Here is a 15,177-nt window from a genome sequence, read left to right on the forward strand (position 1 = left end):
TAGAAGATGTTTAAGTTTGAAAAATGTGGCTCTCCAAAGAAACTTTAATTGTTTTGCTGTGGGTATTTGGCTCTGCTTACTAATGAGTTTGCCGACCACGGGCCTAAGCTCACAGAGTAGCATGACAGGGCCACCCAGCTCCACTGCAGAAGCACCAGCCTCTCTCTGAGGCGGTTCCCGATGTCTCTCTTCGCGGCACAGCTGGGGTGGGGAGCCCGGGTGTGCCTCCCTCTGAGACCCTCCTCTCCACGACGGTGCGCTGCCTTGTTCTGGAAGTTCTACGGATTCAAGGACCCGCCTTTCGGCCGCCCAAATCAGCACTCCCCTGGCCCCCCCAGCACGGAGGCAGCGGTGTGAGACTCCAGGACAGAGATGTAGGAGGTGGTAGGCGTTGGTGTGTTTTCTGTGGGGCTTTTCAAAGCGTCTGTGTGATCAGGATGAGCATCTACTTGCTCTGGGTCCCTGTGGAGCATTAAATTACTTTTCTAATTAAGCAAGCGGAAAAGCAAGGGAACCTGGTCTGAGAAAAAAACTATCTGTCACCTGAAAAGAGATTAAAAGAGGGGGCTGTGGGGTAACACATTGGGATAATCCGCTGCCTGCCCGCTGGCAAGTTTTCCCCGTGGAGCCGGCAGAGCTCACAGGGACAGGAGACGAGAATCGAAGGAGAAACCGTAAACGTCCTCTCGCTCTTTTATATCCCAGAAAAGGTACTCTGCTCCTAAAACTCTTCTGTAAGTTCCTCACTCTTAGCAGTAAGTTCCTCACTCTTCGTACTCCTGTGAGGAGACACGGGGTGCGGAGCCTCTGTGCTGAAAATGCAGCTTCTACTAAAAAGAATAAAAATAGTTAAGGAGCCAGCGGGCAAGTGGCTCTCCCCACGAAGACGCACCCCCAGCTGGCTGCTGAACTCCACTCCCTCCAGCCTGTGTCCCGCTCTCTCCCTCCCCTGAGTTTTCCTAACGACACTCCTCCCCGTGGGAGCCTGGGCACCTGCAGGGGAGTAACCGGGTTAAGTGAGCAGAACAGTTAGCACCAGCACCGGGGTTTTCCCTGCGCGGAGCTGCAGACCTAGGCGGGACCGGCTGCTGGAGCACTGTGAGTAGAGACCCTTCAGCATCGTTCGCGCAAATACCTCCTCCGTATCGCGAGTCTTTTTTTTTTTTTTTTTTTTAGATCTTATATTAAAGTTATGACCAAATGGGTCAAAGAGCCGATATTTGAATAACATCCTAGAATGTAGCTCCTTAACCCGTGTTATTCTTCCATCTCATGGTAGCAGGATGAATGAAAACTCCAGGGAAAATTTGTATCTTTCAGAAACATGTGGAAGAGGCACTCTAGCGTACATCGTCCTCATTTTGAATAAAAGTTGTTGTTGACAGTTTAAAAATTGTGTTTTAAGAAGTAGTGACCAAGGGACTGGAAACATTTTTACCGTATGTACCTGTCATTACTTAGGTTAAGATAATTTGGGGATAATGGTGCTAAAATGACTATTTCCTTTGTATTTACAAAGCAAAACACTTTTTTGCCAGGGATCTTTTCCCAGCCTTACAAAAGGGCCAGCATTCTGGAGAAAGGGGCTGTGCATAGATGATTAAAGAGTCCCGAGAACAAAGATAATTTTGAAAGGCATTGGGGGTTAGAGGACCTCCAGCTAAAGGGAGCTAAAGGCTCCTACCTAGACCAAGGGCCTGTGCTTTTATTCCAACACAATTTGTCCTTAAGGCAAGGTGGAGATAATACACTTGAAAGGGTACGGTATCAAAGGATATTGTCAGTTTGGGGAATAGCTGACAGCTGTTCAGGTGTTTGGCCAACAGGAGGCAAAAACATGCCCTGAACTGCCTGGCAGCAAACTGTTATCCTATTCAGGTTTGGGGGAAGTGCCGTTTAGCTGTTTCCAACAGGTAAATTACATGTGTGGCTCACCTTTGTTGAGCCCCCCAAGCTTCATCAACCTTTTGGTGAAACTCTTGTAATTATTACATGCTGGAATTGGTTCTCGGCACTTTTTATTTAAAATCTCGTCAGCTTGAATTTTACTATTTCCAGCATATTTCTAAAAGCCCAAAAATAAAAAAAATAACAAGTGGTGGTTATGAATACTAGTCCATGGGGTAGGACTCAGGCTACGAATATGGCTCAAACCTCCTGAGGAGGTCTTTGACTTGCCTGATGCTGTGTATAGACTGTATGTGTCTGATTTTGCTGAGGAAATGCTACATGGTCCTCATCAGGATCTCAGGTGAAAGAATGTGCGCTAGACAGTTTCCCTCCTCTCACTACAGAAAGTGATCACACATCTCTTGTGTGATCACTTAATTACAACATTTTTGTAAATAAATTACAATTGGTGCAAGAGGCTCAGCCCTCACAGCTACAGGGGCTTGCCTGTTCCCTCACAGCCCTGGCTTCATCCAGAAGGACGCCTGGAAGGTCGTTCAGCTGCTCAGTCTAATTAGCATATTACACTTTTATTATCCTATTAATAAAAGAGTAATATGCAAATTGACCATCACTCCAACACACAAGATGGCTGCCCCCATGTGGTTAAAGATGGCTGGCCCCATGTGGACACAAGATGGCGACCACAAGATGGCCAGCAGGGGAGGGCAGTTAGGAGGGACCAGGCCTGCAGGGGAGGGCAGTTGGGGGAGAACAGGCCTGCAGGGGAGGGCAATTAGAAGAAATCAGGCTGGCAGGGGAGCAGTTACGCATCAATCAGGCTGTCAGGGGAGTGGTTAGGGGGTGATCAGGCTGACAGGCAGAAGCGGTTAGGGGCAATCAGGAAGGCAGGCAGGTGAGCAGTTGGGAGCCAGCAGTCCTGGATTGTGAGAGGGATTTCTAACTGCCCGTTTAGGCCCAGATTGGAGAGGGTGCAGGCTGGGCTGAGGGGCACTTCCCACCCCTGTGCACTAAACTTGTGCACCTGGCCTCTAGTTATAGATCAACTTTATTTTGTAAAAAAGCAGTTAACAGAAAACAAAGTTCTGCGAAGGGAAAGATACATGAACAAGTAGTGAAAACTCAGAGTATGGATCCCAGGAAAAGCTGCATTTTTTAATTATCCTTAATGTGGAAAAACTTATTATCCCCAGAAATATTGCATTACATTCTGTGGGCAATCATCAAACAAGGGTGGGATAAACAAGAGGCTGCCTGTTGCCTCACTGGTCTGTGCCTTGCTCAAACTGTATTGAAAGGGAATATTTCCATCATACCATTACTGGGTAATTCAATTAGGCCAATGCTCTGTGGGTGTAAGAGCAATGTAATTTACTATGTTGAATGATTAGCCAATCAGATCTCTCTCATTTTCTAAGGCAATGGATTGACTAAAATGTGACCATAAACAAAATAGATTTTATTAGGCATAATCGACTTTGTAAACAAATGAAATTAATTCTCTGCCTGACCTACAGCTTTGAAAATGAAAGACCCAGATTGAACACATGCTTCCCATTTGGGCTCTGTTACTGAGATGACACTTAATATAAAAGTTGCAATTTAACTTCCCCCTCAAGTATTCCATTCTTGAGACTAAATGACTCTTAAAAATATGTTCGTCAACAGATGGGAGCCACTTACGGCCTCATCAACTCCAAAGCAAGTGAAATGATCTCGGCAAAATGGAGAGATTACAAGAGAGAGAGCCTCGTCTGGCTGTTTCGGCGATGATGGACGAGCTGCGCGCCGGCTCACTGGTGCCACAGATACTGACAGCTCGGCACCCTCCTTCGTCCATGAGGAGTGCCAGGGAGATGGAGGCCAGTGTTGTGCAGGGTTAACCCATCAACAAGCCATTTCCTCACACGCCCTGTTAGAGTGTGCTGGTGGAGAGAAGGTGTGGAAGGAGACGCCAGCCCAGAGCCCATTCTGGGGGGTAGGGGTGTTCTCTCCGGGAAGAGGAGGTTAGCGTACCCTAAACTGCAGACTCAGAGTGCTATGGCGTGTTTAGTAGCTGCACAGTTTGAAGAAGTCACCGTCAATGAAGAGTGGCCCCGGAAGATGACAGAGGACTGCAGACTCCAGTTACTTGGATGTAATTCTGTAAGACATAGGATGTGCTGGCACCAAAAACCTGGAGTTGGGAAATGACCTGAGGAGCATTAGCGTGGACTTGTCTTACAGCCACATCCTGTGTGTCCCTTTTTCGTACTGTCTCCACAGGTACCTGCTGCCGATCTTTCCGTAGGCTACTCCAGCTCCTACTTTGACTCTGACCAGCTCCCAGTCCATTCTCTGCTGGGCCATATGGGTGAGCTTTATCACCGCATGTTGCCCTGTAGACAGCCTCCAGTGGCTGACATAAAACCCAAAGTCCTTCCCAGGATTCCCATGACCTGGCATTCCTACAAGATCTGGTCCTTCCCCCCTCTCTCTGAATCCTCTTGTATCGCTGGGCCCTTCTCACTCATGCAACAGTCACACTGGCCTTTCCTCTGTCCCTCCCTTGAACCCAGTTTGTTTCCAGGCCAGGGCCCTGGTACTCACTGCCCTGCCTGAGATTCTTGGCTTCCTTCCTGTCATTCAGATCTCAGCTCCAGCAGATGGGCCTGCCCTGGACGCCTCTTTAAAGAAGTCTTTCCCACTTTCCCTGCCACTCCCGCTCTATCGCATGACGCTGCGGCAGTGCTGGCATCATACTTTTCACCATCAAAAGCTTTCTTGTTCGTTCTTGTGTTCACTTGGTCATTATCTCCCTTCGTCCACAAGAATGTGAGGACCATGAGAACTTATCAGAGTGGCAGCCCCTCTAGCCCCAGCGCCATTCAACAGGGCTCTATGAGATGCTCAGTAATTACTTCTCAAAGAGACACCTTGCTTCATTAATTCTGCCTGCAGGCTGGACAATAGGCTGGGCCTGGAAAAGGAGTGTCTAAGATTATTTATTTATGGTAGGAATGAACAGTTTGTGTTGGTAGATGAAAGGTGGAAGAGTCTGGTGTTTGTATACGGAAAATGAATGCACAATCCAAGACAAGGATTAACAGAAGATGCCCAGGCTGACTACAGAAAGGTGATACCCTTGGCAGGAATATGGAGGTTGTGATTAAAAACCTCATTGCGTGAGGATACGCTACGTGTTGGGCATTGTGTATTTATTGCATCTATTTTTCACGACTCCATTAGGTAGGCATCAGTATCTCTATATCACAGACGGGAAGTTGAGTCAACTCTCTCCAAGTGGCTTAGGGAGGTATTCTTTTCCTGAGTGAAGTTGATTGTGTAGCAAAACACTGATGCGAGGTCACCCAGCTCAGGTCTTGGTACCCAACATACAAAACTCAAACTGGGCAAGAGAAGCAACCGAAGGCTGGGTGTGCCCACTGCCCATACTGACTAGAGCTGACTCGGGCACAGCTGAGCACCTTAAGGTGGCTCAGTAGTCATGTGGAGCTGATCAAAAGGAAACCCTTCTAATTACAGATGTGACAGCACTGAGAGCCCTGAGAGACAGACGTGTGTTGCATGTGGGAAACACGGGTTTCGGAGCCAGAAGAGCCTGGGTTTTAATCCCAGCTGTAGCTGTTGCCAGTTGTACAAAACACTGCAAGTTTCATGAGAACACGATCGTCACCACCTGACACAGCCGGGGTGCGGATTAACTTGTTTGCGCAGCACCAAGCTATTCCTCCAGAACCCCCGCTCCCCGCTCACCCTCGGCCTGTGGCCTGCGTCCAGGAGCTGCCCTTTAGACAGGGGTCAAGACAGCTCAACTCATCTTCCTTGCCAACTGGTAGAAATGCACCCCGCCTGGCTCCGGAGCGTGCCCTGGGCCTGGGAGTCTCAGTAGGTGGGGCGTGAGTCACAGGGGAGGCCAGAGGGTTGGCCCGTTGTTCTGAGACCCTGTCTAAAAGCGCCCATGGTTGTCACAGTGTGTGGTGCTCAGATCCATTCAGTCCCATCTTGTCGCAGTGCTGGCTAGAGGCACGCGCTGTTGGCCCAGCTCAGGGAACCTGGGCTTCCTTTCTCCGCTATGGACAGTCTTCCTTTCCACTCGCTGTGGGCAGTAGGTGGAATTGCTGGGATTATAGGTGACGTTATTTCTGATCAAGTACACAGGGATGTGTTTGCTTCCTCCAAGGAGCAGATTGCATAACTGCGATGTGGAAGGGAGGAGGGGTGGTTACGCCCGATCTGAAGATTGCACTTGCCTGCTTGATGGTATCTGGCTCTATAAATAGATTAGGTAGGATTCTGTCCATGGGTGTCTGGCTGTGAGAGAGTCGGGCACAGTTAGATGTCAACCCTAGCTCGGCCGGTGTCCCTGCCGCTCTCCCAGGGGCATTGCTGCGGCAAGGCCTCGGTGGCTTTGGGCTGTGGGTGGGAAGAAGCAGCTGCTTCCTGGGACTTGGGCTCTAGAAAGAAAGGAGCAGGCAGCATGGCACCGCCTCAGCTCCCCTCCCTTCCACCAGTTGCTGGGCTGCACTTACCAGGCCTGGGCTGCAGGTGGCAGGCGGCCTCTGTGGTCCTCCGGGCCCTACAGGAGCTCATCCTACATCAGCGCTGGGGAGTGAGGTCCCACAGACACTATCAGGCTGAAGGGGCAAGACAGCACTGCTCAGACCTGACCTTGCAAAGAAAGGGGGCCAACAGGAGAGACCACGGTCATGGCCGTAGATGCTTCTTAGGAGCTTGAAAATGTCAGTGACATCTTGAGTCAAGTGTAATCATCATCAGGAGAAATAGCCCATGTGGAAACCCCAAAAGGCTTCATAATTTAGATTGATAAAATGACATTCTTTAAAAAAAAAAAATTGACAGATTTTATCATAATGCATGAGGAGACGAGACCGTGCAAATATCCATCCATTTGATCATCAATCTGTTCGCTTTGGCCCCTCAGCAAGTAACCCACTCCCCTCCCCCCTCGGCGGCTCTGGCCTGTGCTCTGCCGCGAGTTTCTGTCTCTCATCCACCCTTTGCATTCTCCCTCAGACAAATCCCCAAAGGACACTCCCCTCCGCGTGGCCTCGGAATCCCCCTTTCCCAGCGCAGCACCCAGGTAACCCAGGGCGGCACCGCCCCTGACTGAGCGGCTGGGCCGGGCAGCCTGGGAAAGCTGAGCTGTCAGATATGCAGGCGACGGACGCCAGAGGGGCGTGTGTGTCACTCGAAGGCGCTGACACAGGCAAATCCGATCTGGGCGGGCAGATGCTTCACCACATACGACCAATGGAACGTGTCCCCGCCAGTGTCACCGCCGCTCGCATAGTTGGCATCGCGGAGTCCAGGGCTCCAGTCGCTCAGGACCAGAGTGTTCAGTTCTGCTGTGGCTAAAAGGGTCTCCCCGCTGAGAAAACCAAAGAACAACGTGAGCTGGGACGCAATCAGTTTCCTTGCCTTGGTGCAGAGTAAGGGCTACGGTCGTTTGGAAGCCAGCGGACTCCTCGCGGGAGATGTGGATGGTTTTTCACAGGAAAGCAGGCTTCTGCATCAGCCTGGGAGACGTGGAGCGGCCCAAGACAGGAGGAAAACATGGGCAGTGCTGAGAGCGGGATGGAGGCAAGCAGAGGACATGTCAGGACAGGAGCAGAGCACCCGGGGGACAGGCTGCAGGTGCCAGCAATGGGATCGGGACTTGAGTTTCTCTATAGTCGAGCCAGTTCCAAATTCTAAGGGATGAGGCATAAAATGTTTTAGGAAGACTAATTTGGTGCTCACTTTCAGGGAGGCTAATTAGAGGATACTAAAGAACATCCAATTCAGAAATAAATAAAAACTATTTTTTAAAAAAAAGCATGATGAGATGTAAATGAACCAATTCACTTTCTTATTGTTAAAGCATCTTGCAGATTCCATGCAGGGTGACTGGAATGTTACACACAGAACCCTTTCAGAAATAGAACAGAACAGAGGGAGCCCCTGGGAAGAAAGGGGATGTTTGCTTTATACAAACATAAGCTTTAGGGACCCTCAGCATGAAGTGCTCCGGAGAAAAATGGAGGTGTCAGAGTTTACTCTTCTTATGACTGCTGTTCTCAACTGATATTTCTATGAGGTGATGGTGGAAACTCATTGGTGTAAGCCTCAAACGTATTTTTATTTTTTAATTTATCTTCAATGTGGAAAGTATTACAGATGTCCCTTTTTCTCCATCCCATTGACCCCTCCACCCCACCCCACACCGCCCCGCCCCAGGCCTTTCCCACACATGGTCTGTGTCCAGGGCTTACGCATATATGCATACAAGTTCCTCGTTAATCCTTCCTGGCCCCCCGCCCCGCCTTCCTTCTGAGATGAGTCAGTCTGTTCCAGGCTTCTCTATCTCTGGATCCACTCCGTTCTTCCGTTTACTTTGTTCATTAGATCCCACATAGGAGTGAGATCGTGTGATACTTGTCTTTCTCTGTCTGGCTTATTTCACTTAACCTAATGCTCTCCGGGTCCCTCCATGCTGTCTCGAAGGATAAGAGATCCTTCGTTTTCACTGCTGCACAGTATTCCATGGTGTGAATGTACCACAGCTTTTTTACCCACTCGTCTGCTGACGGGCACTTAGGCTGTGTCCAAGTCTTAGCTATTGTAAACTGCACTGCTATGAACATCGGGGTGCATATATCTTTTCGGATTAGTATTTGGGGTTTCTTAGGATATATTCCTAGAAGTAGGATCAGTGGGCCAAATGGAAGTCTCATTTTTTATTTTTTGAGGGAAAAAAAAGTTATGATTACTGATGTTACTCTGATGGTGAGGGTGGAAACTCAGTGGTATAAGCGTCAAATTTAAAATCCCATCCACCTTGGTTCTATTCACCCAGACTCCTCAATCTCGGAAAGCCTCTGCTGACTGGAAGACAGGTGGGAGGCGGGGGTGGGGGCAGAAGCATCGCCACGTCCTCACAATGGCTGTCACACTGTGAGTGCTGATGGGCGAAGCGGTTCTACAAGAAGGTCTGATGGGCATCCAACAAGAAGCCTCGTGGGTGTTGTTCCTTTGCCCACAACTTAGTGTGCTCTGAGCTGAGGAAACGGACTAGTACTAACTGAGCCAGCAGGAGACTTAAGTCTGATTCAGGAGCTGTGACTCTGTCTCCTGCAGTTCTCTCTCTAGCCCAGCGGTTCTCAACCTTCCTCATGCCCCGACCCACAGGTTGAGAACCGCTGCTATGGAGCCTGAGGCCATCAGAAAACACAGATATTTACATTACAATTCATAACGGTAGCCAAATTACAGTTATGAAGTAGCAACGAAAATGATTTTATTTTTGGGGGGTCACCACAACATGAGGAACTGGATTAAAGGGTTGCAGCGTTAGGAAGGCTGAGAACCACTGCTCTAGCCCAAACAGGCGTTAGAGTGGCCTGGGACAGGGGAAGGGAACGGATAGGTAGGGAGGGTATTTACTGACGGGACACCTGCCTAGGCTCACAGAGCTTGCGTCTGCTTACTGAACAGCCACGCCCACCACCCCTGACGCCTTCTCACCTCCATGTCATGAGATGAGCCTTTGTTTGTTTTTCCTTTCCTTTGCTACGCTCTAGCTCAGTGCTCCCCAAGTACCGTTACTGCCTGTGGAGCAACTGGGGAGCTTGTCTAAAACAGAGTTGGGTGCCCTAGCCCCAGATCCCGTTCGGGGTGCCCACCCTGAGGCCTGGGAGCCTGCAGGGGTTCCGAGGCAGCACGGAGTGACTTTGAACAGTCTGGTTGGGCACAGGGGAGGCTCCAGCCCACCACGCCCACTTGTCCACCTCCACCCGCACCTGTTTATCTGCTTCCCTTCTGCCAAAGACTTGTTTGCATATAGATTTCGGCACCTTAACAAGAATTGGTAAATTATCTCTCTGAGTTAATCTTGACCTTTGGATTAACACTGTTGGTCTTTGACAAGGTCATACAACAATTGTGCCGAAGCCCATCGCTACGTTATAATCACATTTACTCCTTCGCCAGTTGTTTCTTGGTCACCTGCTATGTGCCAGGCACTGTGCTAGGGACCCGGGAGCCAACAGAGAGCGAGAATGATAAGACCTCTGTCGAGTATTCTAGTGCCAGAGAGGTGGCGGGGAGTGGGGGAAGGCAGCCTGGAAGTAAATGGAATTATTTCACATTTCGTCAGTGCTGTGAGGGCAGAAGCAGAATTCTGAGGGAGCGAATCTTAGCGGGGAACATGCTGGAGGCAAGCTGAGCTGGAAACACCTCCTTATACATGTGACTTGCTGAGAGCCGAAGGGAAAGAGCTAGGTCTGCTGGCAGCTGAGAGCTTGGACACCATCATGAAACGTGGGCTTAGAACTGCAGAACTGGGAGTCACAATGGTTAGCCGGTGGCGGTCAGGAGATGGTGGGGATGGTGCAGGCTCTGGCCATGGATGGCCCCTGTGAAGGAGAGAGCGCGGCTGTGAAAGGTGAAGTGGTCAAGGAACCGAGAGTTTATTGGGGCTCAGAGTTGCTGCACACACTGATGAAAGTGGGGTGAAGGTGCAAAATCTGAGCGATTTTGGTTCTATCCCTAAGAATATTTAAAAATAAATACGTTAATTTTCTTATCACTATACCCACATTTGTGAATGTGCTTTCCATGTTTCTTCTCTACTTTAACAGAACCCCGAGTTCCACATGCCTGAGGGTTCCAAGGAGAAAAAGGAAAATCCTCCACGTCAGCCTGATAGGTTTAGTAGGGTCTTGAGGGAGACAAGGCCCTCACAAGGAGAAGGTCAACCTTTGGGCAAGACCACAGAGTCAACCATTAAGTTGGCCAAAAAACATCAAGGAACTAAGACCCTTTCCAAGAAGTCCAGAGGAATGAGTTTGCCCCCGGACACGCGCCCTCTAAACAAAAGCTTAGTCCAGGACAACCAATGGAGGAGGGCGGATGCCACCCAAGAGAGACGCAGGTCTTTTCTGCAGGAGTTCTGCAAGAACTATGGTGGGGCGAGTCACCCCCAGACGCATCTCTTCCACATGGTGTCCAGGATCTACGTGGAAGATAAGCACAAGGTCTTATACTGCGAAGTTCCGAAGGCCGGCTGCTCCAACTGGAAAAGAATCCTGATGGTACTGAACGGGTTGGCTCCCTCGGCACACAACATCTCCCATGATGCCGTCCACTACGGGAAGCATTTGAAAAAGCTGGACAGCTTTGACCTGAAAGGGATATACACTCGTTTGAATACTTACACCAAGGCGGTGTTTGTTCGTGACCCCATGGAAAGGTTAGTGTCAGCCTTTCGCGACAAATTCGAACACCCCAATAGTTACTACCACCCGGTATTTGGGAAAGCAATTATAAAGAAATATCGGCCAAATGCCTGTGAGAAGGCCTTAAATAATGGATCCGGAGTCAAATTCAAAGAGTTCGTTCACTATTTACTAGACTCTCACCGCCCGGTCGGGATGGACATTCACTGGGAGAAGGTCAGCAAGCTCTGCTACCCCTGTCTGATCAACTACGACTTTGTGGGGAAGTTTGAGACTTTGGAAGAAGACGCCAATTACTTCCTACAGCTGATCGGCGCCCCCAAAGAGCTGAGATTCCCCAACTTCAAGGACAGACACTCCTCCGACGAGAGGACCAGCGCTCAGGTCGTGGAGCAGTACCTAACGGGTCTGACCAGAACTGAGAGACAGCTCGTCTATGACTTCTATCGCTTGGACTACTTGATGTTTAATTACACCACTCCGTTTTTGTAGTTTGCCTTTCTGTTCTAAAGCACTGTATTTACTTCATGGTGACCACCTTGAATCAGCTAACTGTAATTTTCCTCTAATTCTCCGTCGGGGGGAGATTTGACTAAATGCAGTTGCCTTGATTTAATGAAGACTTTTACAAAATAGTATGACACCAATCATCGCAAAGTTACAGGAAAATTACCTAACAGAGACATGTAAACAACTCGAGTTACTCTAGAATGCTCGGGAAAGAGCTGCCTTTGCATTATGGGTCACATTCTAGAAGCTGCAACCCAGCCAGCTGCCCCATCCGCTGCAGCAGCGCCCACCACGACAGGAAGAGGGATCTGAAACAGCGAGTGGCTGTCTCCACCCTGGATTGGCTGCAGGGATGCATTTCCAGCAGTCTGTGGCATGTGCATCAAGCCCAGGCTAGTTCTCTCCTACCCTGGAAATCTTTCTTATCAACTGCAATGATGCATTGATTTTGAAATGGCATTTGGGGCCCGGGCGTTTAACTTCGGGTTGGGAGGCACTGTGTGATTTACAACGTGAGAGAGCTCAGCAGACACACCAGATGAGGCTCTGGCTTTCTATACTCAACCGCCAATAAAAAATGCACAACATGCTCAGATCAAAGCAGCAAAAAAAACCTTCCTCTTCCAGGGAAACATAAGGGAACGGATTCCGTTTTCTCTGGAGTCTCTACGCAGAGACGCAATGAGCACAACCATCCGAGGCCTTTGCTCTGAAGCAGGCGGCTGAGTTTAAGCCTCGGCAGAGAGAAATGTGCTCCTAATTCTGGCTTAATTGGGTGTTTGGGGCGGGCGGGGGGTTCAGGCTGGAAGAATCGTCAAAAAACAAAAGCTGCCACTCTGACGCCAAGCAAGAAAGAAGTCTTACAAGAACATGATTGGAGGCGAAGCATCGCGTGCAGAGCGTTCTTTGAGGAATGAACTCTGTGAATAGCTTTTGTTTTCGGTCTAATTTTTCAGCCTGGGACCGACTCCCAAAAAACGCACGCACCACTTCAAAGACGGGGTATGTTCTAGAGAATCCACGGTACAGGTGCCTAGGAACGTTTGAATAGACTTTTGCATAAACAAATGAAGGTGTTTGGGGTTTTTTGTTTGTTTAAGTTTAAAAGTTCTGAACTAATAAAGTCAAATACTATTGCATTCACATATAAATCAGAGTCTTGGGGAAAATGAGACCATGTGTCCGCCCTGTGAGCAGCCCTAATGCATTTTGGGCATTCTTTCCAGGAGACCCTGAGGTAGAAGACTCATTTGAGTGGGCACTTCATGTTCACTGGTCAGCTGTTACCCTGAGTTAAACCGCATGTCATTCACATCTCCTTTAAGTCAGGTTGCTTTTCCCATACCATCCTTTTTGTCAGTAAACACTCAGAAATGTCTTTCAAACAAAAGCGAGTAGTCATATTTGAATATAATAGACCGAGACCATTACAAACGCCCCTATTTTTCCCCCCTGATTCTGCTTATCAATTCCTCAGAAAGTGGTGCCAGGGCCACCGCCATGACAGGGACCCGGATGTTTGTTGAAAACCAGTGTCCATGCCACACCCAAGGGTGCTGAGTCCGAAGCCCTGTGCAGCCCGGTGGGGACCCTCTCTCCTAACCATCCCGGGATGAGGCCTGCATAGGCCACGTCTGAGCACAGTTGATGTCTGTGGGTTTGTTTTGTTTGTTGTTGTTGTTTTTTGTCCTGGCCAATGACAAGCGAGGACAGGCCACCACCTTCATGCTGCTGTTTGCTGAGAAGGTAAGGCCCCTCAGCTCAGAGACGGGCCTGGGTGTGGGTCGCAGCGGCCGCGGGGGCTCTGCCCGGCGCTGGGGCAGAAGCTGGGCCTCGGCGGCCCGCCAAGCCAGGAGCTGGAGCGGGAATGGGACAACGGGAGCCCTGGGGACAGGCTGGGCGCTGCCCAAGCCTTCTGGAGGCCTTCCCCATGGAAGGGGGCGTGGAAACGTTCCCCTTTTGAAGCACAAAAGACTGAAGACCTCGCTGTGCCAAAGGCAGTTCTGGCCACTCAGCTTCAGGCCTCCGCGTGGACAAGGTGAAGGCCCACAGAAAACAAAAGCCATTTTTCAAGTTGACCTGAGATGATGGGAAAGGGGAGAAGACCTCCTGTTTGGGTAATTAGTAAGAAAGCAAGTCCCTGAGAAATACTTGGCAGTTCCGCCTCAGTGGTAGGAATGTGCCTTTCCTTGGACTTGCGGGAGGGGTTGTCTGTTCTTGCCAGTCTGTGAGCTGAGGCGCCTGGCATGGCCAGCCTGTCCGTGATGCACACACAGCCCTTTCATTGGTGGGAAGCAGGCCCTCGGCCCCCAGTTCCCGCCACAGAGCCGTGCCCCGTGCTACCAGGGTGGCGCACCCACCTACCCCCCATCTATGTCCCCAGCATCTCCTGATCCTTACACTCACCCAGTGAGGCATTCCCGGTGTTGGTGTGGCTCAGATGGGATTCCCCACTGGGAACACCACGTGCTCCTGAGAAGCAGTGTATACCATGGCGGTCAAGAGCTTGGTGCTTGTAAGAACCGGGTTTGAATTCCATATTTTCAATTTTGCAACCTCCCCAATTTACTTAACTTCTCCGAGTGCTGGTTTTCTCGCCTCAAAAATTAGGACAGCAATACCTACCTTGTACGTTTATTGGGAGGAACAAATGGGAAAATGTTTGTAAAGTGGTTAGCAAGTGCTTAATAAATTATTATATGACTGTTATTATGTATATTTCTACCTTTACATCTATACGTTCTAGTTATTTGTGTATGTGTCTGGCTCTCCCAGAAGACTGGATTCTTGTCTTACTCGTCTTTGTAGCCCTGGAGAAGGCACCAGTTCAATGTCTGTGGAAGAAATAAATCCATGCACCTACCCTAGTGCTCCTGGAGCACCGCGACCTTCCCCGAAGACTCCTGCCCACGTGTCTTATGTGTGATAACAACATGAAACTGTGTCTTCGCTTTTCTGTTAGATTCTAAGATACCTGAGGGTAGAAACAATAAATGCACATCTAATTGAATTTCAGACTTGCAAGTATTGATCTTTTTAATAAGCTAATGGTTTAAAATAGCGGGCTTCTTAACCACAACACAGAAACAAATAACAAAAGCCCACTTCCTCATTGACCTTCTCTCTTTCTCCCGTTAGCTATGCACCCTGACCAGGCTAAGCTTTTTTTAATCCTTTCCCAAGGATATGGTTTTATTTGTTTTAGAGACAGTGGAAGGGAAGAGGGGGAGAGAGAGAGAGAGACTTGATTGGTTGCCTCCCACATACACCCCAACTGGGGATCAAACCTGCAACCTAGGTATGTGCCCGGACCAGGGATCAAACCCACAACCATTTTGGCATGGGAGACGATGCTCCAACCAACTGAGCCACCCGGCCAGGGCCAGGCTGAGCTCTTATGTCCTCAAATAAGCTGCACTTTGTCCTGCCCTGGAGCCTTTCCTTGGGCCAATCTAATCCCTCATCAGTCTTCAGAAAACCCTCTCCCCACCACAGACCGGGTCCAGTCATTCTCCAA

The 15,177-nt window shown here is 49.5% G+C and overlaps 1 protein-coding gene across 2 annotated transcripts in view; it reads left to right on the forward strand.

Annotated features, from left to right (window-relative positions):
- CHST9 (carbohydrate sulfotransferase 9) overlaps window positions 1–14,623 on the forward strand; it is a 105,974-nt gene extending 91,351 nt beyond the window's left edge. For both annotated transcript variants that reach the window (XM_084887422.1, XM_084887423.1), the window contains one exon: window positions 10,554–14,623. In XM_084887422.1, coding sequence (XP_084743548.1) covers window positions 10,554–11,642 — 1,089 coding nt within the window. In that variant the 3' untranslated portion in view covers window positions 11,643–14,623. The remainder of the gene's footprint in view (window positions 1–10,553) is intronic.
- The last annotated feature ends 554 nt before the right edge of the window (window positions 14,624–15,177 follow it).

The sequence above is a fragment of the Pipistrellus hanaki genome, assembly GCF_964339955.1.
Source record: "Pipistrellus hanaki genome assembly, chromosome: 6".
Taxonomy (NCBI): domain Eukaryota; kingdom Metazoa; phylum Chordata; class Mammalia; order Chiroptera; family Vespertilionidae; genus Pipistrellus; species Pipistrellus hanaki.